Here is a 26760-nt window from a genome sequence, read left to right as displayed (position 1 = left end):
CAAGATGCTGATCTGACATCATGATTAGTGCACCGGTGTGCCTTAGACTGCCCACAATAAAAGGCCACTCTGAAATGTGCAGTTTTGTCTCACAGCAAAATGCCACAGATGCCACAAGCATTGAGGGAGCGTGCAATTGGCATGCTGACAGCAGGAATGTCAACCAGATCTGTTGCTCGTGCATTGAATGTTCATTTCTCCACCATAAGCCGTCTCCAAAGGCGTTTCAGAGAATATGGCAGTACATCCAACCGGCCTCACAACCGCAGACCACGTGTAACCACACCAGCCCAGGACCTCCACATCCAGCAGGTTCACCTCCAAGATCGTCTGAGACCAGCCACTCAGACAGCTGCTGAAACAATTGGTTTGCATAACCAAACAATTTCTGCACAAACTGTCAGAAACCGTCTCAGGGAAGCTCAACTGCATGCTCGTCGTCCTCATCGGGGTCTTGACCTGACTCCAGCTCGTCGCCGTAACAGACTTGAGTGGGCAAATGCTCACATTCGATGGCATCTGGCACGTTGGAGAGGTGTTCTCTTCACGGATGAATCTCGGTTTACATTGTTCAGGGCAGATGGCAGACAGCGTGTGTGGCGTCGTGTGGGTGAGCGCTTTGCTGATGTCAATGTTGTGGATCGAGTGGCCCATGGTGGTGGTGGGGTTATGGTATGGGCAGGCATCTGTTATGGACGAAGAACACAGGTGCATTTTATTGATGGCATTTTGAATGCACAGAGATACCGTGATGAGATCCTGAGGCCCATTGTTGTGCCATACATCCATGACCATCACCTCATGTTTCAGCAAGCTAATGCACGGCCCCATGTTGCAAGGATCTGTACACAATTCTTGGAAGCTGAAAATGTCCCAGTTCTTGCATGGCCAGCATACTCATCGGACATGTCACCCATTGAGCATGTTTGGGATGTGCTTGACCGGCGTATACGACAGCGTGTACCAGTTCCCACTAATATCCAGCAACTTCGCACAGCCATTGAAGAGGAGTGGACCAACATTCCACAGGCCACAATTGACAATCTGATAAACTCTATGCGAAGAAGATGTGTTGCACTGCATGAGGCAAATGGTGGTCACACCAGATACGGACTGGTTCTGAGTCCCCAGACCCCCAATAAAGCAAAAAAAATGCACATTTCAGGGTGGCCTTTTATTGTGGACAGTCTAAGGCACACCTGTGCACTAATCATGGTGTCGGATCAGCATCTTGATGTGGCACACTTGTGAGGTGGGATGGATTATCTCAGCAAAGCAGAAGTGCTCACTATCACACATTTAGACTGATTTGTGAACAATGTTTGAGAGAAATGGTAATATTGTGTATCTGGAATGAATTTTAGATCTTTAAGTCTGACGCCGACTGCAGCAGCAATGTGTTGCCACTCGCACTGCGTCTTTTAATTTGTGATCCCGCTGCTGTGGCCACTAAATTAAATTATTGTCCGGGCCTCCACCTCCCCAACAAGTGTCTCTTCTCCGTTTCTGAAAAGTTACGTTTCTTTGCTTTTTTCCTGGCCTGTCGCCGTAATTCACCACACGGAAACGATTGGCTTTTTGGCGTACGTACACTTTTAGTAAGGATCCTACGCACAGTTTTATAAATGAGGCCCCTGGTGATTACTCCAGATGCTGCAGTGGTGAACGAGCTGTACAGCCTGCTGAGGGACCCGGACCCTGTGGTGATGGTGAACTGCCTCCGAGCTCTGGAGGAGATCCTGAAGGAGGAGGGAGGAGTTGCTATTAATAAACCTATCACGCATCACCTGGTCAACAGGTGAGAACCCCAGAGAACCTCGTCACTAAATTAAGTCTATCTAGTAGAACTTAAATAATGTTGTTCCTCACACGACTGACAGAGGCAGCTGAAGCCATTTTTCTACTCCTTTTCAAATGTTTGCACTAATCCAAATGGACTCGCTGCCTAATTACGTGTTAACACCAAACGTGAAGCGAAGAATAAGCCATTTATCTGTGATTTAATATCAATAACCAGAGAAAAGGATGCTGAAATAACTCCATAATGATTGTGATCAGTAAAAAGTGTGAAGTCATGCTTTGTGAGGTCTGTCTGCAAGACCAGAAGCTAACTTCTTTTAAAATGCTGGTTTTCTGAATGGAGTCTGGTAGATGGGTTCTAGGCTATGCTAACATTGTAGCTGCTCCATCAACACTCCAAATAAGGTAATTTAGACATAAATACAGCAGAGACCTTGTTGTTTGGACCACAGACAGTCTCTGGTTTCTCCACATAGTCTGGTCTGGTCTCTGGACTAATGTGAGCTACTTTCTAGACCTCTGGGGGACCACAGAGTCTCTGGTTTCTCCACATAGTCTGGTCTGGTCTCTGGACTAATGTGAGCTACTATCGTAGACCTCTGGGGGACCACAGACAGTCTCTGGTTTCTCCACATAGTTTGGTCTGGTCTCTGGACTAATGTGAGCTACTATCGTAGACCTCTAGGGGACCACAGACCCAGGAGACGACATCTGGTTCCTCCATGAAAAGGTAGTGTGATACATTGGTTGGCGACTATAATCAGCTCTACATGAATCTCCACTTAGGTGGAAATAAACTACGGTGTGTTTGTCTCTGCCACAGAGGAACAACATATCACATACAGAACAGTGTGTGAGTTTTGTTCTTTTTGTCGTTGTTTACTATGTTAACTTTGAGCATGTATTGCCATAGACGGAGTGGGAGATACTGGGGGCAGAGTTTTGCTCAAAGACACTCCAGCAGCAGCAGCATCATCTCTGTGCGTCTGTCCTCCCAGGTTGAAGGCGTGTGATATTTGGGGTCAGTGTGAGGTGCTGAGGATCCTCCAGCGCTACCGGCCCCAGTCAGAGGACGAGCTGTTTGACATCTTGTCCTTGCTGGACGCCTCTCTGGTCAGCCCCCACCCCCCTGTCATGGCTGCTACCCTCAGCCTCTTCCTCAGCCTCTGCTCCGGCCTACCTGCTGTCAGTCTGGCTGCCCTGGAGCGAGTACGTGGACCCCTGCTAGCCGCTGCTGGGAGCGTGTCCAGGGAGATGAGGCTCGCTGCCCTCTGCCACATACAGGTCAGTGATGTTTGGAGGTCAGGGTGAAGGAGTATTCCATATATATATATATATATATATATATATATATATATATATATATATATATATATATACACACACTATATTGCCAAACGTATTCAATCACCCATCCAAATAATTGAAATCAGGTGTTCCAATCACTTCCATGGCCACAGGTGTATATGTTTCCACAAACATTTGTGAAAGAATGGGTCGCTCTCAGGAGCTCAGTGAATTCCAGTGTGGTACTGTGATAGGATGCCACCTGTGCAACAAGTCCAGTCGTGAAATGTCCTAGCTCCTAAATATTCCACAGTCAACTGTCAGTGGGATTATAACAAAGTGGAAGCAATTGGGAACGACAATAACTCAGCCAAGAAGTGGTAGACCACATAAAATGAAGGAGCGGGGTCAGCGGATGCTGGGGCACATAGTGCACAGAGGTCACCAACTTTCTGCAGAGTCAATCACTACAGACCTCCAAACCTCATGTGGCCTTCAGATTAGCTCAAGAACAGCGTAGAGAGCTTCATGGAATGGGTTTCCATGGCGATCAGCTGCATCCAAGCCATACATCAGCAATGCAAAGCGTCGGATGCAGTGGTGTAAAGCACGCCGCCACTGGACTGTAGAGCAGTGTAGAAGCGTTCTCTGGAGTGACCAATCACGCTTCTCCATCTGGCAATCTGATGGACGAGTCTGGGTTTGGCGGTTGCCAGGACAACGGTACAGTTGTCTCTCGTTGATGCCTTATATCTTTTGACAAATGTACTTAATGCCCTAAATGTAAATGTAAAGCCTTCCAACAAGCCGATTCTACCGGTACAGAAACACAAGAACACAACAAGTGCAGGGGGACGTTTATTGCTGAATATTTGCAGCCTTATTCCGTAGTTGCGGGCTTCCATCACCCAATCAAAACGCTCGATCCGCGCTGCACTTTCAGCACTAACTTAATTCCCGACTTCAAATGCAAAAGTGCTTCTTAGCCTTGACGACTGGTATAGGGGGTTAAACAATTTCAATAGTAAATTGATACTTTATTAATTTGAAATAAACATAAAGCCACTTTTTAAAATAAATATACCTGTAGTGACTTTTTAACCTGTTTAAACAAGCCACTGAGGGGCGAACGGACGAACTTGTTTCGGACGCGTGTTCTGATCCAAAATTAAACCAATGTCCAGTCCCGTATAACTTTGGATGCGGTGATCCGTTTATTTTATACTCAATTGTCACGACGGGTCAAAGGCGTGACTATGGAAATGATGGAACTAGGACCCAAATGCAGTTATTCAAACAGGAGGCGTGATATGGAGGAACAAAAGGTGAGTTTATTTAAAGGGACTTAGGGCAGGATTTGTGAAAAAATAAACATTCACTTTAAGTCTTTTAATGCTAATGGGTGATGAAGCGTTCAAAACCAAAAAGAATGAGACCACACACATATCTCCCCATTGCCTTGAACAGGCTGTGTGCTGCATGATGTACTGCAATTCGTGGTCCGAATTTCCCGCGCAGTCCGGCGGACGTGACGTCAAATGACGCTGAATGCGCGTACTCGACGGCTTGGAGACCGGAAAAAGACAAGCGCGGTGGATTCAAGTACTGTATGTGACTCTGCTTCAGCCGGAAAATGACCCACCACCACACAAAGTCCACTAAAAAGTAAGAAAACGAAGGTTTTATCAGCGGCAAGTCGTGAGTCCAAACGAAGTTATGACCAAAGCCGGCCTGGCACCCGGATAAACATTGGATATGCGTTCGACTCATGGAGGCTGCTTCAATTTGAACTCGGACTGAAAACAGATGCTGACATGGCTAATTTCCTAGTAACCAGGTAAGAATACATTACAGGTCATGTTTACGGCTTGATTTGAAAATCTTATGAGATCACAGAGGACTCGGAATGAGCTAAAGTGCAAAGTAGCGTTAGCTGCTAACATGTAACTTAGTCCAACGCTGTGTAACACTGAATAATTACAGACTGCGCATTGTCCACGGTCCTTTAGTCTGAAACTGAATAGTTATAAATATGTCCCTTTATATATGGGACCGAAAGCCCAACTGTTATCCGGGAGGTGACGTTAGCAGCTGGCTGTAGCAACAGGCTAACGATTTGTTCGTGTCTGTGTAGTCATATTAGCCGCTAGCTACACACAGCGAGCCGGCTCCCCGGCTGCTTCGTGAGTGTAGGGGATAAAGCTATATCATACACACAGCACCGGCTCCCGTCCCTGGGAAATACAGTATTTAGGGGGTACAGTAACGGTATTTACAGGCTGTGTGTTAGGGGCTATTGTGTTGACGATACTGTTGTGATGTAGCTGAATAAAAGGCATTTAGAGCTAACCGTGAAGTGCACAATCGTATGTAAACAAGCTCAGAGAGAGAGCTTTTAGCATTTATTTTTTTTGACTTGTGTTGTAGCTTCCACACAAGATTGCTCCAGACATTATACATTGCGTTGTATGTAAAGCAGAAGAAATTGTTTGTAAAAGTGAAGCGCACAATATTACCGAACGACTGAGACGCGTATTTTCATATTATTATTGTTGCAGGCAAACATTGTATGGCCATAGTTGTTCTGGCCAGAGAGAAAAGACACCAAGGTAGCAAAGTCACAGCCAGCTTGCTGACTCAGACTGTAACTTTTTAAAATATTGCTGTTTTCCAGCTACCAGAAGAAGCAAACTCCTGAAGCAGCTACTCAGGGAAGTAAGGAGATGAGAACATCAACACCCAGCAAGCGGACAGCTGCTAAAATCTCTCATCGATCATCACCAATCGAACCAGTGTCTGAGGGGTTAGTATGTTTTCAGGAATTTCAATCTTTTCAGAATATAGACAAAACATTGAAAAATATTATAATATAAAATAACATGAAGTGCTGACATGTATTTAGCCACACTTCCCAACTACACACACACCACTGATTACACTGGTGACATTATCTTGACAGGGAAGATATTCTAATGGCTGGAGTTGGAGCATTGGTATGTGTTCTAACGCTACTGTTCTCTTCTCTCCATAAAGGCCTCAGCTACATGATCCAGAGATGTGAGCAAGAGAAGAGAGAAGACAAGACCGTCTTGTTTACCAGACATTTATTTTATTATAAACATATAAAAAATAAATACAAAATAAAACTATGTACATACTGCAAATTTGAAAAATACTTTGTTTTTCTGTAAACTTTGAAAATAAATAAAAAAATATAGACTGTACATAAATGGTTTTTATTTTTGGATGAAATCTTTGCCTGAAAAATGTTATTTTTTGAGGTATTGTAGAAATTGTCAGTCCGGCACCCTAAATGGAGCTTCCTTGTAACCTGTGTAATTCGCAAAAGGGTCAGGGAATTTGGCCCGGATGCGAATAACATAGCAGCTCGGTATCGGCCTCCGGTTCCCTCTTCCCAGACGCCCATTCTGCCATATCGTAAATTGCCGGTAGGCAGCAAACCGAAACTCTCCGTTATCGCTGCCCACATCTTGGCTGTCCTCCAGAGCGAAGATGTCGTTCCACGTCATCCTGTACCCTCATCCAGGCAGTACATCTCCAGATGGGCACTCCTGCTCAGACACTGGTCCGGAGCCTGCCGACAGCACAAGTTCTCCATTTGGGTTGGCATGTGTCGGCAGTTCAGGCAGGTGCACCAAGCAGGCTGCCCTCTATCTGGAACATGTGTGCCACTCCTTCCAGAGTCAATTCCAAATCCTGAAACAAAAACATTGAGAACAATAATAATAAGAATAACTTTAGTAATCCTCAAAGGGATGTTATGATTTTATTTGATGTTATTTTTATTCTGATTCAACTTAGTATAATACCAGTTATGACATATTGACATTTGTTTTTCTTGTATTTACTTTGTTTTCATCAGTGCTATTCATACCATTTATATTGTCTTATAATGGAAATGGTTTCACAAATTATCTCAGTGACACTGGCACATAACACTTGGCTTGAGACATTGAATCATACTACTGCTGTTACACGATAATGACTGTACACTTATGTCAGCTTGTTAGCAAGCTTTATCCAATGTTATAAATATTAGCTATGTTGGTAATTACCACAGTCAGAAATTAGCTGCAGCCACAAAGCCAAATGCTCTTCAAATACCATAACGTTGGTGGCAGGCACATTAGCTTCACTCACCAGTCACAAAACAATGGTTATCTCTAGCTCGTTATTCACCGTGGCTGGTGAAGTTTGAACTTTAGTAACCATTTGGCCAGTGTAAGGTAAACGTACTTTACATTACAACTGTCATTTTGCTGAATGAATGCGCTAATGTTGTCATAGAAATATCCTAAAGTTACACTAAAATAAACACTTGTTTACTTTACGTCGCTTGACATGATGCTGTTCGCAGATGTATGCTACCAACGTAGTTCCGCGGAGGCATGTGCGGAGGTCTTGTAGTAAACAGTCACGTGAACAGCGAGTAAATAAATAACCGTGTCACAGCATCAGCTGCACTGAAGAGTTCATGCGCGCTCCCGCGCCGGCTTGGCATATGGCTGCAGTTACCCTAACGGCCGTCGTGTCACTGTTGAGTCTTATTTCTTGATCCTGCCCTAAGTTCCTTTAAGCTAAATCCAAAAACATAAAAAAGGGACAAAAGGCAAAGTAGCAAAACGGCAAGACAAAGTATCAACCAAAAACCAGCAGGGCAAAGTACAAAGGAAAAAGGCAAAGTTCAAATCAAACATGGCAAACTGAAAACCAAAACATACCAAAACGGGCAGGAACATGAACATGGGTAGCAGCAGACATGGACAGAGGCAGAGAGATACAATGACCCGACAAGAAGTGAGGGGAGGACACTGACTAAATACACAGGGAGGCAGGGAGCTAACGAGGGACAGGTGAACCACATTAGGGCAGGCAGGGTAATCAACACGAGAGGGTGGGGAATTCAAGACAGCAGAAACAAGGACCAGGAAGTACAAGACAAGGACTACAAAATAAAACAGGAAACCAACACTATAAAAACCCACAGTCATGACATGGACAAGACAACAAAAACAAGTGACAAGACAAGACGGAATGACTACAAAAACCCCAGAAACCAAAACGACAAAACCCATAGTCATGACACTCAATATTCCAATGATAATTGTCCTTTAGCGTAAACCAGCCAAACAAAAGCACGCCGACACGTTAACATAGTACACGGGACATGATGACACGGTGACACGGTCAAAAACTGTTTGCCTCCTCCATTTAACAAACCTGATTCCCATCACCTTGGAGGTTAACTATATGGACTTTGGAGCAATGCTCCACCCTGTGTCCAACTCAAGAACTGCATGCATACATACAAAAGACAAAACTATATTATGGCTCCAACAATACCTGTAAAGATAAAGTTACTGGTTTATATACAAATATCTGTACTTCAGTAGCCTATATACTGTATGACGTTCATGCAGGGGACGGTTTGGAGTACTGCTCTGCATCTCCGACATATAGCCGACCGTCACAGTGAGATAACTCAGTGCTCGGCTCTGTGCCAATTCCCCGTTGATGCCTTTTTGTTGTTTTATACAAGTCGGGAATTACGTTACTGCTGAAAAGTGCAGCGCGGATCGAGCGTTTTTATTGGGTGACGGAAGAGCAAATACGGAAAAAGGCTGCAAGTCTTTAGCAATAAATGTCCCACTGCACGTTGTGTTCTTATGTTTTCTGCACCAGTAGAATAACATGTGAAACGCATTTCAATTTGAATCATGTTAATACCACTTATATACTCAAACACTCTGATTCATTGCTGTTCCTAATCAGTCCTACCACTGTTGTGTCATCAGCATATATAAAGATGTTTATATGTTCACAATGGGACACACAGTCAGTGTAGAGGGAATAAAGCAGAGGAGAGAGGACACACCCCTGTGGGGCCCCATTGTTGAGAGTTGCAGGGTTGGAGAACAGAGCTGCATTCGAATAGTCAAAAAATGAGGTCCTAACGTCTTTTCCTCAAGCTTTTCCTTGACCTTAGGGGAAAAAATCACGGGGTTGAGGAAAGGCGATAGGAGAACTCAAAAGGATTTCGGAAAAGATGACCGCGGTGCTCAGAGAATCCGACCGGACTTTCACTAAGCTACATCATTATAATGCTACTGATGATTGACAGCTGATGATCGGCACCGTTGATTGACGTGGGTCTGCGGTGGAGAAACTACAATAATGAACTACAAAAAACGCGTCGTCCACTTCTCCCCATGTTGTTGGTTTTATAAACAGCAGATTTAAAACATGCAGGAACTTTGCACTCACAAAGAAACCAGTTAAACATATCTGTGAAGACAGAGGCAAGTTGATGGGCAAAGCTCCTAAGAGTAAAAGCAGACATAACTCCTGCCCCTGCACCTTCCTCACATTCTGTTTGTGGAGCAGGGCTTGGACTTCATACTCCCTAGGATCTGCTCTAAACGCAGGGGCTGTGTGAGGTCGGGTGCTATCAAATCTGCAGTAGAATTCATTAAGCTTATCTGGGGTCTACGTCCTGACACATATCAAGTAGTCACTATAGAAATGCATGGTGCCAGGCTGCTCACATGCAGTGTGTGTGTGTCTGTGTGTGTGTGGGCTACGTCTGTTTAGTTTTGTACCCAGTGATCCTCTGTAGTCCCTGCCATACTCCTCTAGTATCTTTAGCTTTTAGATTCTCTTCTAGACTATCTTGGTATCTGGCCTTTGCTTTCTTCACAGCATGTTCAAATTCAAATCTAGCAATTCTATACAGATCTTTGTCTCCACTTTTAAAAGCATGATCTTTTCTCAGTACATATTTTTTTTAATCTCTTTCGTTGAACCATTTCTTATTATTACTTCAAACAACCACAGACTTTGATGGAATGCATGAGTTATCTACAAAGTTCATGTAAAAGGAGACTGCAACAGTGAAATCATCTATACCATCGCATGCCTCCTTGAAAAGATTCCAGTCTGTTTGCTCCATACAGTCACTTAACATTTCCGCAGCATCTGGCGTCCATAGTCTAACTGTCCTTTTGGTTCATTTAACAGTTTTTAATTGTTGACAGTACTGAGGCATTAGAAATATCATGTCATGGTCGGATTGAGAGTATGCAGTAATATTGGTCCAGTGTTTTCTCACCTCTGGCAGCAAGGTGTGTCTGTCGTTTGTACCATGGGGAGTGATTTGTTCAGGTTGATATGGTTGAAATTAGGGATGTCCCGATCCAGCTTTTTGCACTTCCGATCCGATACCGATATTGTAGCTTTTAGTATCGGCCGATCCAAGCATGTATTAAAGATTAAAGATATTTACTTATTTTGTTGTCAGACTCATGTTGAAAAGGGTTTTACTCTTAAGAACAACTAGCCAACTTAAAGGGATAGTTCGGAATTTTGGACATAAGACCTATTTTCCAAGTGCGCCGGTGTGTTCGAGACGTCTGGAGACGTTTTCATGAAATTTCATTCAGTTCTTCTAGTTGCCGAGTTCGCTTATGCTATGGCTAGCGCAAGTCAACGGTTCTTAGCTAGACAGTCTTGCCCACTCCACAGTGCACCCGAGGCAAATCAATTAAAACACTAGACTGTCGATGTACATATCTGTGTTGATAGAATAATATTTGAAATAAAACTAACCTTGCGTCGCATGAATCATCCATTTTTTGAGGAACTAGTTTCTCAGCAGCAGCGGAACTTTACTTTGCTCCGTCGAACTCAAAACTCTGAGACGCGCCGCCCGAAATACTGCCCGTAAATAGGCAATCGAACCGGGCCAAACTGTCGGCACTTATACCCCCAAGGCTGTCTGAAAAGCCTTCGGAGCTCACTCAAACACCAGGCAACCCACGGCCACGCGAAGCCACAATTACACACCGCGAACCGGACCACTGCTCCATCCGGAGAACCGTAAACCCTCGGACACGTTGCGGGGATTCCCTCCGGTAAATAGACACATGAACACCGACGAATAGTCGGGCCTCGTGCCCTCAGAGCTGGGTGAAAAGCCCTTGGACCGCAGACCAACGCCGGGCAGCGGGCGGCTCCGCGAATCCACACATGCGGACTCTCCGTCGGACTCAAAACTCTAAGACGCGCAGCCCGAAATACTGCCCGTAAATAGGCAATCGAACTGGGACGAATTGTCGGGACTCATGCCCTCAGACCTGGGTGAAAAGCGCTTGGACCTCACGCAAACACCGGGCACCCACAATTACGCCACCGCGAACCCAGACCTCTGCTCCGTCCGTAGACCCATAACCCTCGGACATGTTGCGGGGGATTCCCTCCTGGCACCACCAGTCTCCGTTTGTTCGGTCCCGGTTCTCAGCTCCAGCGGGGGCTCTCTCGGTCTCCACAGACGCTCGTTCACGTTCTGCCCTTTGAGCATCCCTCTCGCGCAATTCTTCCTCTGTATATTCAGGCTCGTACAGGTACGGTTGGGTTTGGGTGGAAAAAAAGTCCTCATCAGAGTCTTCAAAAGTTTCAGTATATTCTCCAAAAGTGGCCATTTCTGTGAGATTGAAGAAACTAGCACTGCAGGCTACTCTGCGTCTGTAGCAATGACAGCAGGTAAACAAACTATTATAGAACCGGTAACTTGTGGCTAGGCGATATCACTCCTCAGCTGCCATAGCCTACTAGGAAGTATGACACGCTGCTGCTGCTGCTGAGACATAAATCCTTAAAAATGCAAGGTTGGTTTTATTTCAAACATTCTATCAACACAGATATGTACATCGATAGTCTGCCGTTACAATGGATTTGCCTCGGGTGCACTGTGGAGTGGGCAAGACTGTTTTTAATGCCTGTCTAGCTAAGAACCGTTGACTTGCGCTAGCCATAGCATAAGCGAACTCGGCAACTAGAAGAACTGAATGAAATATCTTGAAAACGTCTCCAGACGTCTCGAACACACTGGCGCACTTGGAAAATAGGTCTTATGTCCAAAATTCCGACCTATCCCTTTAATTAGGTTAGTTTGAATAATCCACAATGTTTGGTAATGAGAAGCTGACCTGTTTATTCTTAACAGGGTTAAATAAACACAAAATAGATAAAAATAATAAATAGTCAATTAACCACACAAACTGAATTGGCATCAGTGCTCTGCTCTTGAACAACAAGAGTGTATACCAAGGCTTAAAAAGCCATCAGTGCAAATATTGTAAACTGTATAAAAAAAGCAAAACACACAGAAAACCTGAGTAGAAAATAAATAGTCAATTAACCACACACAAACTGAATTGGCATCAGTGCTCTGCTCAAGAGTGTAAACCAAGGCTTAAAAAAGCCATCACTGTAAAATAATCCCACACAGCTGACATTTTTATCGATAATATTAAATTCTTAGTGGGATATGCACAGACAAGTCCGTCTTGTTGTTGTTTAGGTGATGCTGGACAGGTCGCGAGGTGTGCGCTAGGTGTGCTGGAAAACGCGGACCGTATTTTGGGGAATAACTGAAAAAAACTGGAATGGATTACCTACATCTGGAAAACACGGACCGCAGTTTTGACACGGACCGGAGTTTTGAAAAAAAAAACTGGATCGGGAATCCGGATTGGGATTTTCCCGTGCAGGCCGGTCCGATATCGATATGCATTTTTTGCTAATATCGGATCGGGACATCCCTAGTTGAAATCCTCCATTAAGAGAAGGACTGGGTGCGCTTTCTCAATCTCCGTGACTTGGGCAGCCAGTTGTTGCATAGCAGATGTAGCTCCAGCCTGCGAGGAATGTACACAGCCACCAGGATAATGGAGGCAAATTCCCTCAGTGTATATATAAGGGCCGACATTGAATTGTGAGGGCCTCCAGTTCAGGCGAGCATGTCTGATGTATTGTTGAAATATTGGTACACCACCTTTCATTCACAAGGAAGGAGACCCCGCCGCCCTTCTGTTTCAGTGAGAACAGTCAGAAGTGGGAAGTGAGAAGCCGGCTGGTAGTAAAGCTGAATCGGGCACTCCCTCATGAAGCCAAGCACATCGCCGAGCAGTCAGCAACGTCTCGCCTGGAGATGATGAGGAGAGACAGCTCATCCGTCTTGTTAGCCAGCGATCAAAGGCAAAGGCGGGGTACACCCTTAACAGGTCGCCAGTCTGCCACAGGGCCGGTATGTAGAGACAGACAGGTAACCAGTCTATCACAGGGCTGACATGTAGAGACAGATAGGTAACCAGTCTATCACAGGGCTGACATGTAGAGACAGACAGGTAACCAGTCCATCACAGGGTCGGTATGTAGAGACAGACAGGTAACCAGTCTATCACAGGGCTGACATGTAGAGACAGACAGGTCTTTGGACTGTGGGAGGAAGCCGGAGAGAACCCACACTCACACGGGGAGAACATGCAAATTCCACACAGAAGGAACAAACCTGAAACATTTATCACATTGATTATTATTATTATTTATTATCATCATTGTTTCTCTTTTACAGGCATTCTTTGATAAACAACCTTAGTTTTTTAAAATTATATATGAATAAAGTACTTTTTCTGTGAGTTGTGTGTCTATGAAATCTGTTTTCTTTGTCTGAAGGGACAACTTTGTGTGTGTGTGTGCGCTCAGTGTGGAGGTTGAGGCCCGATGCATATCATCTCTTGCATCAATGTGTTCATTTGTTTACACACATTTAAAGAAATGAACTGGTGTGTTTGTCCTCCTGCAGTTGCTGCTCCGTTCTCTCCCCGGCCTGATGGGGGCGCACTACAAGCGTTTCTTCTGTGGCTACGCTGAGCCAGCTTACATCAAGCAAAGGAAGATGCAGGTGACGCCTCAGAGTCTCAATTTTGCCCCTTTTTCTTATGTCTGTTTTTCTCCTCTCATCACAGCTATGTAGCCATTTACTGTTTCTGTTCATACAGTATGGTCCAACTGAAACCATGAACCTCCCCCTTTACAAGACTGCACCTCAACATTTCCTCCCCCCTCTTAGGCTTTTCACACTGATGGTTCCTATGCTATGGCTAGCTGCACCCTTTTCCACACACAAACACACACACACACACACACACACACACACACACACACACACACACACACACACCACAACTGTGGGTTTTCAGTCCTGCGTCAGTTGTTCACTGTTAAAATAATTTTTCCGTAAATGAATAAATTCACCCAAGGAGGAGACCTTTTAATATGTGTCGGAGCGCCCGTTCTACTTCCAGCGTATTTAGCCAGTAGCTGGCACACACCCTCCTGAATTGTGTCTCAAATTCTGTGCTGTTGGTCCGAGGGTGAGGAATGCCAGCTGTGGCCTCTTTTACATCCGCGTCTGTCCAAGGACGGTAAACTCTGACTACCGGCGGCTGTCGGTCTGCTCCTGCGCAAGGATTTGGCATTTCAATCATAGGATAGATATTCGCTATACATTCGGTACTGTCGAATTCAAACTGTGGTGATGTAAGAGGGCCGTATGTCTTACCGCTGCGGGTCGACCCCCCACATCCTGCATCCCACGGTTGTTTAGGGATCTGTGGTGAGAAGTGTCCTGTCGGGTTGGAGGGGGTTGAAGCCTGTACTGGCCCGGAGGGAGTTGGAGGTGGCTGAGGTTGTGGCAGATGAGGTTGATCCGGGTAGGGAGGAGGGACAGGCATCAGACACAGGGGAACCTCGTCATCATCTCTCCGTTGCTCTCGGCGAGAATAAAGGACAGGATCAAGATTAGAATTTGTCTGTTTGTGTTGTTCTTTTTCTCTTCTTTCCCGCTCTAGTATCACCTCCTGTTTTAATCCTCTATTTCTTTTTTCCTCTTCCTGCTTCTCTTGTTCTAATTTTTTATTTCTGTCTTCCTCTTTCTGTTTCTGCAGTCCCTTGTGTCTGTTCTCCGCCTCCGTCAACCAGGCCTGTGGCTGTTGAAAACCGTCTTTCCTTTTTTGCTTCGCACTGCCCTTTGCCTTCCTCTCAATCTCCTCCACCAAACGCTTAGTTTCCTTCACATTAAGCGCTTCCGTCATCTCTTCCGCTTATCTTAAGCATAATCATTAGTTACATTTTGTGGAGGGTGAGAGCGAAAACCCTGTCAGGCAGTTTCTTAGCAACTTCCAGTGACCATCTTTTTTTTTTTATACTTTAGTTTTTATTGAGTTTTTAGCACATCTCAAATACACATATTAAGATCAACTTGCAGATGTTAATTCAGTGCAGATAAAACAAACATACAGTAATGAACAACCAATTATAACAAAAACAAACAAAGACGGAGCCTGTGGGAAAACGTGGTGTAGATAAAAAAATGAAATACATACCTATGTAAAGTTTAAGCGCAGCTCAAGTAGCTGCCTTACACTTGAATGCAAACAGACTGTGAGCCAGTGTCCTTATATTTCGTCTAAGTAACGTATCCACTTCTGCCATCTCTTAGCATACAAATCTAACCTCAAACGTATCACACAAGTCAGTCGTTCCATTGTCCTTATTTCCTGAATGACATCAAACCATTGTTGCTGTTTAGGTGAATCAGGTTTATACCAGCTTCTAGTTATGGTTTTCCTTGCTGCTGTAAGGAGTACTTTTATCAAGTATCTGTCCCTCTGTAGAGTAACCAGTGAAATGTGACCAAAGTACAAGACAGTGCATGACAAAGGAATCTTATATCCAAGCACATTAATTAAGATTAAATGTACATCTTTCCAAAATGACTTCAGTTTTTCACAACTCCAAAAAATATGCGTGTGGTGTGCTACTAAGCAGCCACACTGTCTCCAACATGGTTGGGGTGTTAAAGATGCTTTACTGCTGATTTTAGGTGTAATAAAAAAAACGCACCAAATTTTTCCAGTTGAAAACCCTCAGTTGTTGTGAACTTGTGGACAGTGGCGAACTTAGCCCTTTGGGGGCTCTAGGCGAACAGTCATTTGGGGGCCCCTGCATCTACCGGTCTAATGTACCTTATATCGCATAATGAGATACTCCATACAAGGGATGAACAAAAGTCACTATCCTTCTCTCATGCAAATGTTAATTATCTATTTACAAATTGAGAATAACATACAAAACAATAAGATTAGTTATGTTGACACATTACACTGACTGTTAACCTTATATCATCATTTACCTGAGGGTTTCCAGTAGGTCACAGCAGGGGGTTGGACAGGGCATTGGGGTCTATTTTTTGTCATCTGCAAAAGTAAAATAGCATACAAAACAATAAGATCAATTATGGGGACACATATTGACTGTTAACCTAAGATGTCATCATTTACCTCTTCAGTCTCACCGTTTATTTTCCTCTCCTGTCTCTGAGCTTGTTTGTTCTCCTCTCTCTCTCTCTCTCTCTCCGTTTGTCCTCATCTGTGAGCTTTTCTTTCTCCTCTCTGTGTTTGTCCTCATCTGCGAGCTTTTCTTTCTCCTCTCTCTCCGTTTGTCCTCATCTGCGGCCCTTTTCATTTTGTGGAAAATGTTTATCTTTGACCTGGACTGGACCCAATTTGACTATCGAGCAACGCTCTCTATCAGTGAGCAGCTTGGGCCAGAGTGCTGGGTCATCCACAAGAATATGTGTCTCGCAGTCATTGTTATCGTCATCATTTTCAATAACCGAAGTGGAAGAAGGACAGTGAGAAATATTCACTACCAGTTGTGCATCATTTCCGTCAGTTTGTTGACACACGTCATTAGCATCGCTGCTGGCTGAGCCAGAGCCACTTGGAACGAAAGGAGCAGTAACGTTACCAGTGACAGCAAACGACGATGACGGCTGCTCTTGATCCGCCGACAGTCCCGCTGCCACTGCGGTGGCTGTAAAAAAGCTGGATAGCTTTGGCAGCTTTGAAAGAAAGTCCTTCCTTTGGTCTTTCTTTTTCTTTTTATGTGACCCGCTTTCATACGATCGCTTCATGTTTCACTCAATTTATGTCTCACTGATTTCTCTCTGTCTCTTACTCTTACCGCTTACTGGTTTGAATTTGACATCATTTCCGCATACGCGTGATGAGCGTGATGCGTGTAACATGGAATAGTCCATGTAGTGCAGACTGAAGGGGGGTGCACACAGAAAGATCGTCAAAACATGAGTAATTAGACATCCGGATGCTACTATTGTGAAGAGATTTTTAATAAAAAGAATAAATATGGGGACAAAATATATGCATTGGGGCATTTTGGGGGCCCCAAAAACCTTCTATGGGGCCCGGGGCCTAAAAGTACGGCCCGCCTCTGCTTGTGGAAGTATGTTGAGTCTCACACATATCGTACCATACATCTGATGAAATGTCTACATTTAATTCTTTTTCCCACCTTAATTTTAGATACAATGTTGAGTTGCCCTTACATTCCATAATACTGTCATAAAACATGGAGATTACTTTTACACTTTTACTATTTGGTTTATATGCATTGATCATATTCTTTATAACTGGGTTTATTTCGTGAGAAATTTCCATCTTCATTTCTTTATTATAATAATCTCTAAATTGTATATACCTAAATAAGTCCCGATTATGAAGAGAAAATGTTTCTTTTAGTTTTTGGAAAGTCTATAATTCTTTGTTTTTTTCCATCAGTGTACACACTGCCTTAATACCTTTTACTCCCCATTGCTTAAATATGATATCATTTTCTCCTGGTTTAAATTGAGAGTCAAAGGCTAACCATCTAAGTACTTTCTGGTCTTTCCTTAGTTTGAATTGCCTTAAAAAATCAAACCAAAACTCCAGTGAGCCAGAGGTTATTGAATCTATTTGACTTTTGACTAATAGGGGGATTTCTTTTTCTCCTAAAACCGACTGGATCTGATAACCCTCAACATATGTCTCAATTTCCTTCCATCTAGCAAAATAATTATCATTACACCACAGAAAAAGGGGACGGAACTGAGCTGCATAAAAGTAATCTTTGAGATTTGGGAGTGCCATTCCTCCTTTATGCTTGGCCAACTGCAGTGTTGTGTATCTTATTCTAGGCTTCTTTCCATCCCAGATAAACCTAGAAATAAGTCTATCCCAGGTAAAGAACTGGTGTTTAGGAACCCCTACTGGCAAAGCTTGAAACAGGTACAGCAATCTAGGCAACATGTTCATCTTAATTACATTTATCTTACTGCCAAAATCCAATGGATAGGTGGACCATCGTTCAATATCCTTTTTAATATTCTGATTAATCAAATTATAGTTTGCCTCGTATAATCTGTTCAAATTTTTTGTAATGATTACCCCTAAATATTTTATTTCTTCCATATCCCATTTTAAATCATGCCTATGTTTTATTTCTTCTGAAGGCTTGTAATTAAATGACAAAAGTTGTGTCTTTGTAATATTTAGTTTGTAACCAGCATAATAATTAAATTCTTCGAGGATGTCCATCAATATGGGGAGCGACTTCTCAGGATCCACTAAATGGACCAAAATATCGTCCGCGAATAAACTAATTAAATGATCTCTATGTCCAATTGTGATGCCTTGTAGTTGTTCATGTTGACGGATTGTCTGGGCCAGGGGTTCAATATAAAAAGCAAATAATGTGGGGCTGAGACAACAACCTTGTCTAGTTCCTCTTTGTAATATAAATGATGGAGATAATGACCCATTAATTTTAATTTTTGCTGTTGGTTGTTGATAAAGTGTTCTTATTAAATCTACAGATTGCTCATTGAAGCCAAATCTATCTAAAGTTTGATACAGGAATTGCCAATTGACCCGATCAAAAGCCTTTTCGGCGTCGAGGCTTAGCACTACTGCCTTTTTATTTTCCCTTTCTATTCTATCTATCAGATGTAGAGTCCTTCTAATATTGTCATGTGTTTGTCGGCTTTTTACAAATCCTGTTTGGTCCTCGTCTATTAATTCTGGGAGAATATTCTCAAGTCTTTTTGCGATAATGGCTGTGTACATTTTATAATCTACATTGAGAATTGAAATAGGCCTATAATTACTACTATATTCCCTATCTTTGCCCTCCTTTGGGAGTACTGTAATGACTGCCTCATTCCATGATGGCGGAAGATTACATTCTCTTTTAATCCAATTAAATGTTTTTAGCAGGAGTGGAGCTAGTTCTTTAAAGGTTTTTTTTTTAATTTTATTTAACCTTTATTTAACCAGGAATAATCCCATTGAGATTCAGAATCTCTTTTGCAAGGGGGTCTTGGCCAAGAAAGCAGCACAGTACATCCACATTTAGACAACATCAACAAAACAAACATAAAAAACAGCTAAAACAATAACAGCAAATCGCATCAATACATTATAATCACCAGCTGCGTTCGGTGAGAGAACATGTGCATTCAGTAGTCAGATAGTCCTTGATCCTAGCTTTAAAATTTTCCATACTTGGGAGATAATCCAATTTAAGATGACTCTGTAATTTATACCAGGACGAGGGTGCGAATGCTTTAAAGGCACTTTCCCCAAGACAGTCCGTGTACGAGGAATAGTATACATTATCAATCTATCGTGCCTGAGAAGACAGCTTCTGGTGTTGACTTTAGGAACCAAGAGAGAACACAAATAAGGAGGCAAGTCACACAGGATGGCCTTATAAAGAAAACAATACCAGTGTTCCCATCTACGATTGTACAAAGAAGGCCAGCCAACACTCTCATAAAGACTACAGTGATGAGTACGAAAACCTAAATCTGTTACAAATCTTAATGCTGCATGATACACCGAATCCAGGATTTTCAGAGAGGAGAGATTTGCATGCATGTATAAGATATCACCATAGTCAAGTATTGATACAAAAGTTGCCTGAATCAGTCTTTTTCTCGCATTAAAGGAGAAACAACTTTTGTTTCTATAATAGAAACCAAGTTTAACCCTGAGTTTCTTTGTAAGACACTCAATATGATATTTAAAAGACAGATTTTCATCCAAGTAAAATCCCAAGTACTTGTACACTGAAACTCGTTCAATCACTTTTTCATTTTGTATAACAATCTGACAAGCATCATCTGTCTTCCCTGATTTTGAAAAGCACATCAATTTAGTTTTGTCAGAATTGAGCACAAGTCTTAATTGATTAAGATTACTCTGAACGACATTAAAAGCAGATTGTAGCTTTTGTATGGCACTTGTTAATGATGAAGCAGAACAGTACAAAATAGTGTCATCTGCATAAAAGTGAAATTTGGCATCATTTACATTTTGACACAAGACATTTATATAAATAGTAAATAAAATGGGACCCAATATGGACCCCTGGGGGACACCATTTTGAGTCAACAAAGGTTTGGAGGATACACCATCAACCTGAACACTTTGTGTTCTGCCGCTCAAGTAGTTTCCAAACCACATGACAGCTTTTGAAGACATTCCAATATCTCGCAGTCTCTGGCACAGGACCAAGTGGTCAACTGTGTCAAAAGCCTTTGACAGATCTAAAAACAATGCAGCACAGTATTCTTTAGAATCAATAGCACTTATGAGATCGTTTAAGACTTTCAGGTTTTATACCACTCCGCAGGGAAGCCATCACTACCTGGAGTCTTACTTGATTTTAAGTTGCCAATTGCATTATTTATTTCTTCTAGTGTAAAATCTGCTATAATGAAATCATTTTGTACTTTGCCAATACAAGGCAAATCAAGTTCATTAAGAAACATTTGCATGGCTTCCACTTTGGTATTAGAGGTCTCTGTATACAATTGTTTATAATAATTTAGAAAAATGGCCTCTATTTCCTGTGGTTGATATTTCAAATGATTTGTTTCTGGGTCCCGTATCTTATGGATGGAACTATCCACTTGTTGTTTACGCAAGCGTCGGGCAAGTAATTTGGCTGCTTTAGGACCTGATTCATAATAGGTCTGCTTATAGAATCGGGCCGTCTTCTCAACTTCTTGTTCTAATAGATCATTCATCTGTTTCCTTAATTGTTTTATATGCACCAGCAGTTCTGGGTCTCTGATTTTCTTATGTTGTTGCCCCACATTTGATAAATCTAATACCAGGTTATTATATTCCATGATTTTCTTTTTTTTGTTTAAATGTCTGCTTTCACCGGCCCCATGTCGGGTCGTTTTTCACTCGTTTGGCATTCATTCCGTTTAATCGCATATTATTTTGAATGCATCTGCGTCATATTATACATCATTTGAAAGCTGCGAGTCTCGTGAATCGAACAAAGTCAGCCGTTTTAGGCTCACGGAGACACATCAAAAGCAAACACAGCGTGTGTGTAAGGAGTGCACAGAAAAAAAAACAACAACAAGACCGGCGTTTCCTACCTTTGGAGCTGTCTCGAAGTCTAAAAAAAACATGTAGCTTGATAATCCTCATATCCACAGAAAGGTAAGAGTCCAACGAACAAAAGTATCCACTTCATTTAGTCCCACAAGCACGCGATCTCCGGTAATCATCCATAACACGCCATGTGTTGACGTTGTGAGTCTCTGAACAAGATGTCGTTTTTATTTGTTTATCGCTTTTTACCGCTGTTCGACGAAGGGCTAACAATGGATGTTTGCTATTTCCGTGTTCGTCTTCTTCTTCTGGACAAAACAAGCCCCCTTCCATGATTCTGCGAACCGAATTGGCTGAACAAACTGTCCATCAAGCGAGCCAGTGCTTCACTGGCTTGCGTCAAATGACGCTGACCAACCACGCGTAATCTCCAGATACAGAGAGCCAATAGCAGAGGAGTACATTTTTGACTGACAGGTCTTATAGCCAATGAGCTTACGATTCCAACGGTATATTACATGGGGGTAGAGGGCTTGAGTGTGAGAGGCACAGCGAACGCATAAACTACACTTGTCATCTGAGACTTTGATAGTTATGCACAGAGTCTCGTGCAACAATCGTTGATTGTTTTGAGCATTTTACAATGCCTAAAGCCAAAGGAAAGACTCGGTATTCCCTTGAAGACGCCTTAGACTGAGAAATACAAAAAAAAAATACACAAAAAAAATAACCCATAAAGAAAAAAAAAAAAAAACATTAAAAAAAAAAAAAAAAAAAAAAAAATTTAAATAATTATTTTATTAGTAGTAGTTGTAGAACTGATGGAATAAACAAAAAAAGTAGAAGTATGAACCTAAAAATACCCATAATCTCATTTGGCACAATTTGGAACACTTTGTGCCAGATGCAACTCCGTCTGACATTGCTCGACAAAAACGACTGCCAAATGCTCATTTTTAGGTGTATTTTTATCCACTTTCTACCAGTTGTTGGTAAGGCTTGTGGCTGTGGCTTCATTCAGTTTTTAGGCCTAAATACCAGAGCCACAGCTATCTTTTTTCACTCAAAAATTAGGCGAGGCAAAAAATTAAAGTTTCCAAAATGTTTGAGCTGTAGTAACTCAGTGTCAGTAACACTCAGAGTAAATCTGACACTTGGAGAAGAAACTTCAAAGGGTTAGCTTTCAGGAAGGGTCAGCTTTGTGTCTGTAGTCATAGGGGTTCAAGAACAGTAACCATTTTACTTTGGGTATGTCGTTTTCAGCCTTTTCTTCAAAAATAGGACCTCCATGGCTAGTTGTGTCTAAATGTTGACTCAATACTACATTAAAATCTCCACCACATATGCAGACACCCTCAGCTTCCAGTGCAATCACATCCATTAATGATTTGAAAAACAGTTTGTTAGTATCAGGTGGTGCATATACATTTACTAAGGTTACTATATCCTGTTCAATCCTACCCTTAACAATGAGATATCTGCCCTCCTTTTCTTTTATTTCTTTAAAAGATTCAAATTTGAATTTATTAGCGACCAGAATAGCAATCCCTCTTCTATGACTTTGCACAAATGAATTATAGAAAGTATTTTTAAAACCAAATCGTTTCAATTTCTCATGTTCTTGTTGGGAGAGATGGGTTTCTTGCATAAAAATAATATCTGCCTTCTCTTTTTTCAATTTTGCCATTACCTTAGACCTTTTAATCGGGTTTCCCAAACCGTTCACATTTAAGGACATTAGCTTTACCTCATCTGGCTGCATCATAACTTAACTGAGTCAATCTTACAACATTATGTTTCCACAGGCTTAACTTAGTAACCAATGATAACTGGAACAAAATAATAAGCCCAGAACGGCTTAGAACAAGCATTATAACAGTCAAGTGAAAGGACTTCCAAAGTCTGAAGAGCATTCTCCAGTTTTCAGCTGAGGGGGAAATAAACCTCTCACAAGGAAAGGGCCCCCTCCCCAATTAGTCCGCTACAAACAGTCACTTGAACTTACGTGTGAGACCGTTGGTAGGGCCGAACTCTCGCTGCCCCGCCAGCCAGCGCATGACTACAATGTTTATTATTATGTTAAGGGTCGCTTGTTTACCATCAGTTTTTTATACACTACTGTTCTTCCTGGCGTCTATGCTGAAATTTCCGTAGGCGCTCTTTAGCGCGTCTGGCAGTGCCTACATCTGCATTTGATCCCACTCGCTGCCACGGTGTAGCCCGCTGGAGAAGCTCCAACAGGTGACTCCTACCGGGTGGTCTCTCTGGCACCTCCACGCTGTATCCCCGCTGCCGGAGCTCCTGCGCTGCCTCCCAGGCACTGCCGTACACCTGCACACCGCTCTCCCAGTGAATGCGCATCCGCGTGAAGGGCGTCTGGAAACGAATGCCCTTTTCCTTGAGAGCCTTTTTGATATTGGTGAACGCCTTGCGCTGTTGTAGAACGGTAGCTGTATAGTCATGATCGAAATACAGCGGTTTCTCTTCCATTGTGATTTTCTGTCGCCATGCTTTTTGGATAACCATCTCCTTGGTGCTGTATTGCTGGAAATTGATGATAATAGACCTTGGAGGCGAGTTTGGGCCCGGTTTGGGCGCCAGGGCTCTGTGTGCGCGTTGTATTTGTAAATCCACATCGTCGTTCAGCTTGAGTTCGGACCGGAGCAGTTTTTCGACAAACTCCATCACCGAGCCTTGTTCTGCGTCCTCCGGCACACCGTGGATCCTCAGGTTGTTTCGTCTTGCCCTCGACTCTATGTCATTCAGCTTGTCTTCTAGCTTCTGCTGATCCTGTATGGTTTGCTGAAGGGCTGCGTTAGCCTCCGCGCTCCACGTTTAGGTGTCGTCGATCCGCGTAGCCATCTTGTCGATCTTCTCGTTGTGCTCCTGCATGGCTAGCATGTTTGTAGCTAGCTGCCGGTTAACATCTTGCTTGAACTCGACACACACACACATACACACACTTGCTACGCTATGAGCCTTAGGTTACCAACTCGCGGTGAGATACCGCCAGGGCAGCCGACAAAATGTTTTATCTCGGGAGTCGGACGTTTAGCGTTCCCGTGACTGTCCACAATATATTTTGCCGACCTCCCCCAAGTTTTGCCGTCACTCTCTCGTCTACTTGAATGTCACCCGGTCTGACTGCTGTCTGCCGGACTCCATCCGAACGCTCCTCATACGTTCGGCTACTTAGCCTACTGTGTCGACTAAGACCGAAAATAGTGGATCAATACTGCAAGTTTACACTGTTGGATCGCGTCGATCATTGGTATAACTTGTTCTGCTTGTAGCATAATATTTAAAAGCTGTCACTCACCTGTCAACTCGCAGTGTTGTCTGTGGTCATCTCTTCTGTAAATTTCCCGCCACTTCCGCCGATAGATAACTTCCTGTGGTTTCAAAATAAAAGCTGTCCGGTGGCGGTGTGTTAATATGCTGTTCGGGGCCCACTTTTTTTTTTTCTCAGAATTTTTTTACCGAGGTCCGGACCTCGGTGACCTCATAGCTGGCTACGGCCCTGTTTCTTCCCCTCTGATTTGTTTAATTCGATGAAGTCCATGCATATTGTTTTGGAAAGGATATTCAGCTCCTCTTTTAGGTCTCATTCTTCCTTGCGAGTTGTGCTTGGAGCAAATCAAACAGGATGCACAATAATATTTAGAGTAATTTTGAAATCCATATGTTGTAAAACATTTACTTATCATTGTCACCATCCCTCCTGTTGAGACATGGGTAATTCCATGGCTCAAAATAGCTGCAAATCGATAGAGGGTTTTAGGAAGGATGGGCTTACCCTCAGGTCATCTCCAGATGGCATCGTCTGTTTGTTTTGCTCCTTTGTCTCGCCACAGTGTTCTCTCAGTGTCTGGTGTTGTGGCTTGCATGTCCTTTAAGATATCATGGTCAATGTGTTCTGTGTCAGTATCGGTTACAAAAATGGGATCTGAGTCCCATCCCTCTGTTGCTGCACGTTTAGCTTCTTCGTCTGCTTTGTGATTTCCTTGTGAAACTGGATCAGTCCCGGTAGTGTGTGCTGCACATTTACAAACTGCAACTGCTTTTGGTAGGAGAATAGCATCCAATAAAGTTAGAATCAAATCTTTGTGTTGAATAGATTTGCCTGTAGATGTTACCATGCCTCTGTTTTTCCACTGTTGTGCAAAAACATGCAGTGTGGAGAATGCATACTGGCTATCTGTGTAGACTGTGATGGCTTTCCCTTCCCCCAATCTACATGCTTCCGTCAAAGCTATTCTCTCTGCTGCCTGTGCTGAGAAATGTGATGGCAAAGGTGAGGATTCCAACACCCTCTCCTGTGTCACCACCGCGTAGCCACTGGCATTTGTGCCATCTGGATTCTTTTTTGCAGGAACAATCAACAAACATTGTTATGTCTGGATGTGTGAGTGGTGTATCAGTCAGGTCTGCTCTCAGCAAAACAGTCTCCTCAGTTTTAGCTAAGCAGTCATGTTTCTCACCGTCCTGTTCGTGTGGCAAAAGTGTGGATGGATTCAATGTGTTGCAGCGTTCAATTGTCAAATGTGGCTGCACCATTAGTATTGTCATACAATTGAGATGCCGTGCTGGTGACATGAAAGCTACTTGGCTTTGCATCAGAAGTACAGAAACCGCATGTGAGACCTTCAATGTAAATGGATGAAACAACATGAGCGAAGCTGAACTTTGTACAGCAATAGCTGCTGCCTGCACTGCCTGTAAGCATGGAGGCATAGCTCTGGCTATGGGGTCAAGTTTAGAAGAGTAATAAGCTATCGGTCGTAGTTTTTGTCCAAAAGGCTGTGTTAGAACACTGGTCATGAATCCTTGTCTCACGTCACATGTTTGGATGAAAGGTTTTTTGTAGTCTGGGAGTGCTAATACTGATGTGCTCACTAAAACCTGTTTTAGTTGCTTGAAGGATTGTTCTGCCTCCTGTGTCCAAATAATATTATCCCCGGCTGCCATAGGTTGATCATAGATTAGACCCTGCAGTGGTTGTGCTAATTCAGCGTAATTAGCAATCCATTGCCTGCAAAAGCCTGTCATGCCTAAGAATGACATCATTTGCTTTTTTGGTTTTGGTTTTGGAGCTTGCAGAATAGCTTCTTTGCGTTTGTCATCGAGATGCAGGGCTCCAGACTGCGACCAAATGGTCGCATTTTGCGACTTAAATCTGTGACAGTGCGAGTAAATTTTTAATATACTCGCGCATGCGCGACCAGTAAATTTGCTGGGTTTTTTTGTTTTTTTTTTGTTGCTGACAAACTTAAAGCCCACTAGTTGGCGGTAATCCAAAAATGAGCTGGTTTGCCAACCGACATTAACTCCAAAAGAAGAAGAAAGGAGACGGCTGGCCAATGTGCGTGAGGGCGGGGGGCGAATGACCACTGTGATAGGCTAATATGTGAAAAGAGGCGGTTCTTTGGGGTTATCGCGCGAATCCACAGATTTCACATACCGGCATCAAAACAATGGACAATGGCGGCAAAGCGGACTATCAGCTCGTACTTTCTACCCAGTTGTGTTAAACATAATGGGCCCTAGTTTCGTAGAC

General features: G+C 43.1%; 1 protein-coding gene across 2 annotated transcripts in view; it reads left to right on the top strand.

Annotated features, from left to right (window-relative positions):
* The window catches only part of ap4b1 (adaptor related protein complex 4 subunit beta 1), a 57981-nt gene that overhangs the window by 14674 nt on the left and 16547 nt on the right, over positions 1 to 26760 (top strand). For both annotated transcript variants that reach the window (XM_084015386.1, XM_084015385.1), the window contains exons 4-6: positions 1651 to 1798; positions 2799 to 3084; positions 13751 to 13849. In XM_084015386.1, the coding sequence (XP_083871512.1) occupies positions 1651 to 1798; positions 2799 to 3084; positions 13751 to 13849 (533 nt within the window). The remainder of the gene's footprint in view (positions 1 to 1650; positions 1799 to 2798; positions 3085 to 13750; positions 13850 to 26760) is intronic.

This window comes from Eutrigla gurnardus, assembly GCF_963514095.1.
Source record: "Eutrigla gurnardus genome assembly, chromosome: 8".
NCBI lineage: Eukaryota > Metazoa > Chordata > Actinopteri > Perciformes > Triglidae > Eutrigla > Eutrigla gurnardus.
Note: the sequence above shows the minus strand (reverse complement) of the source record. Positions and strands in the feature narration are given on the sequence as shown.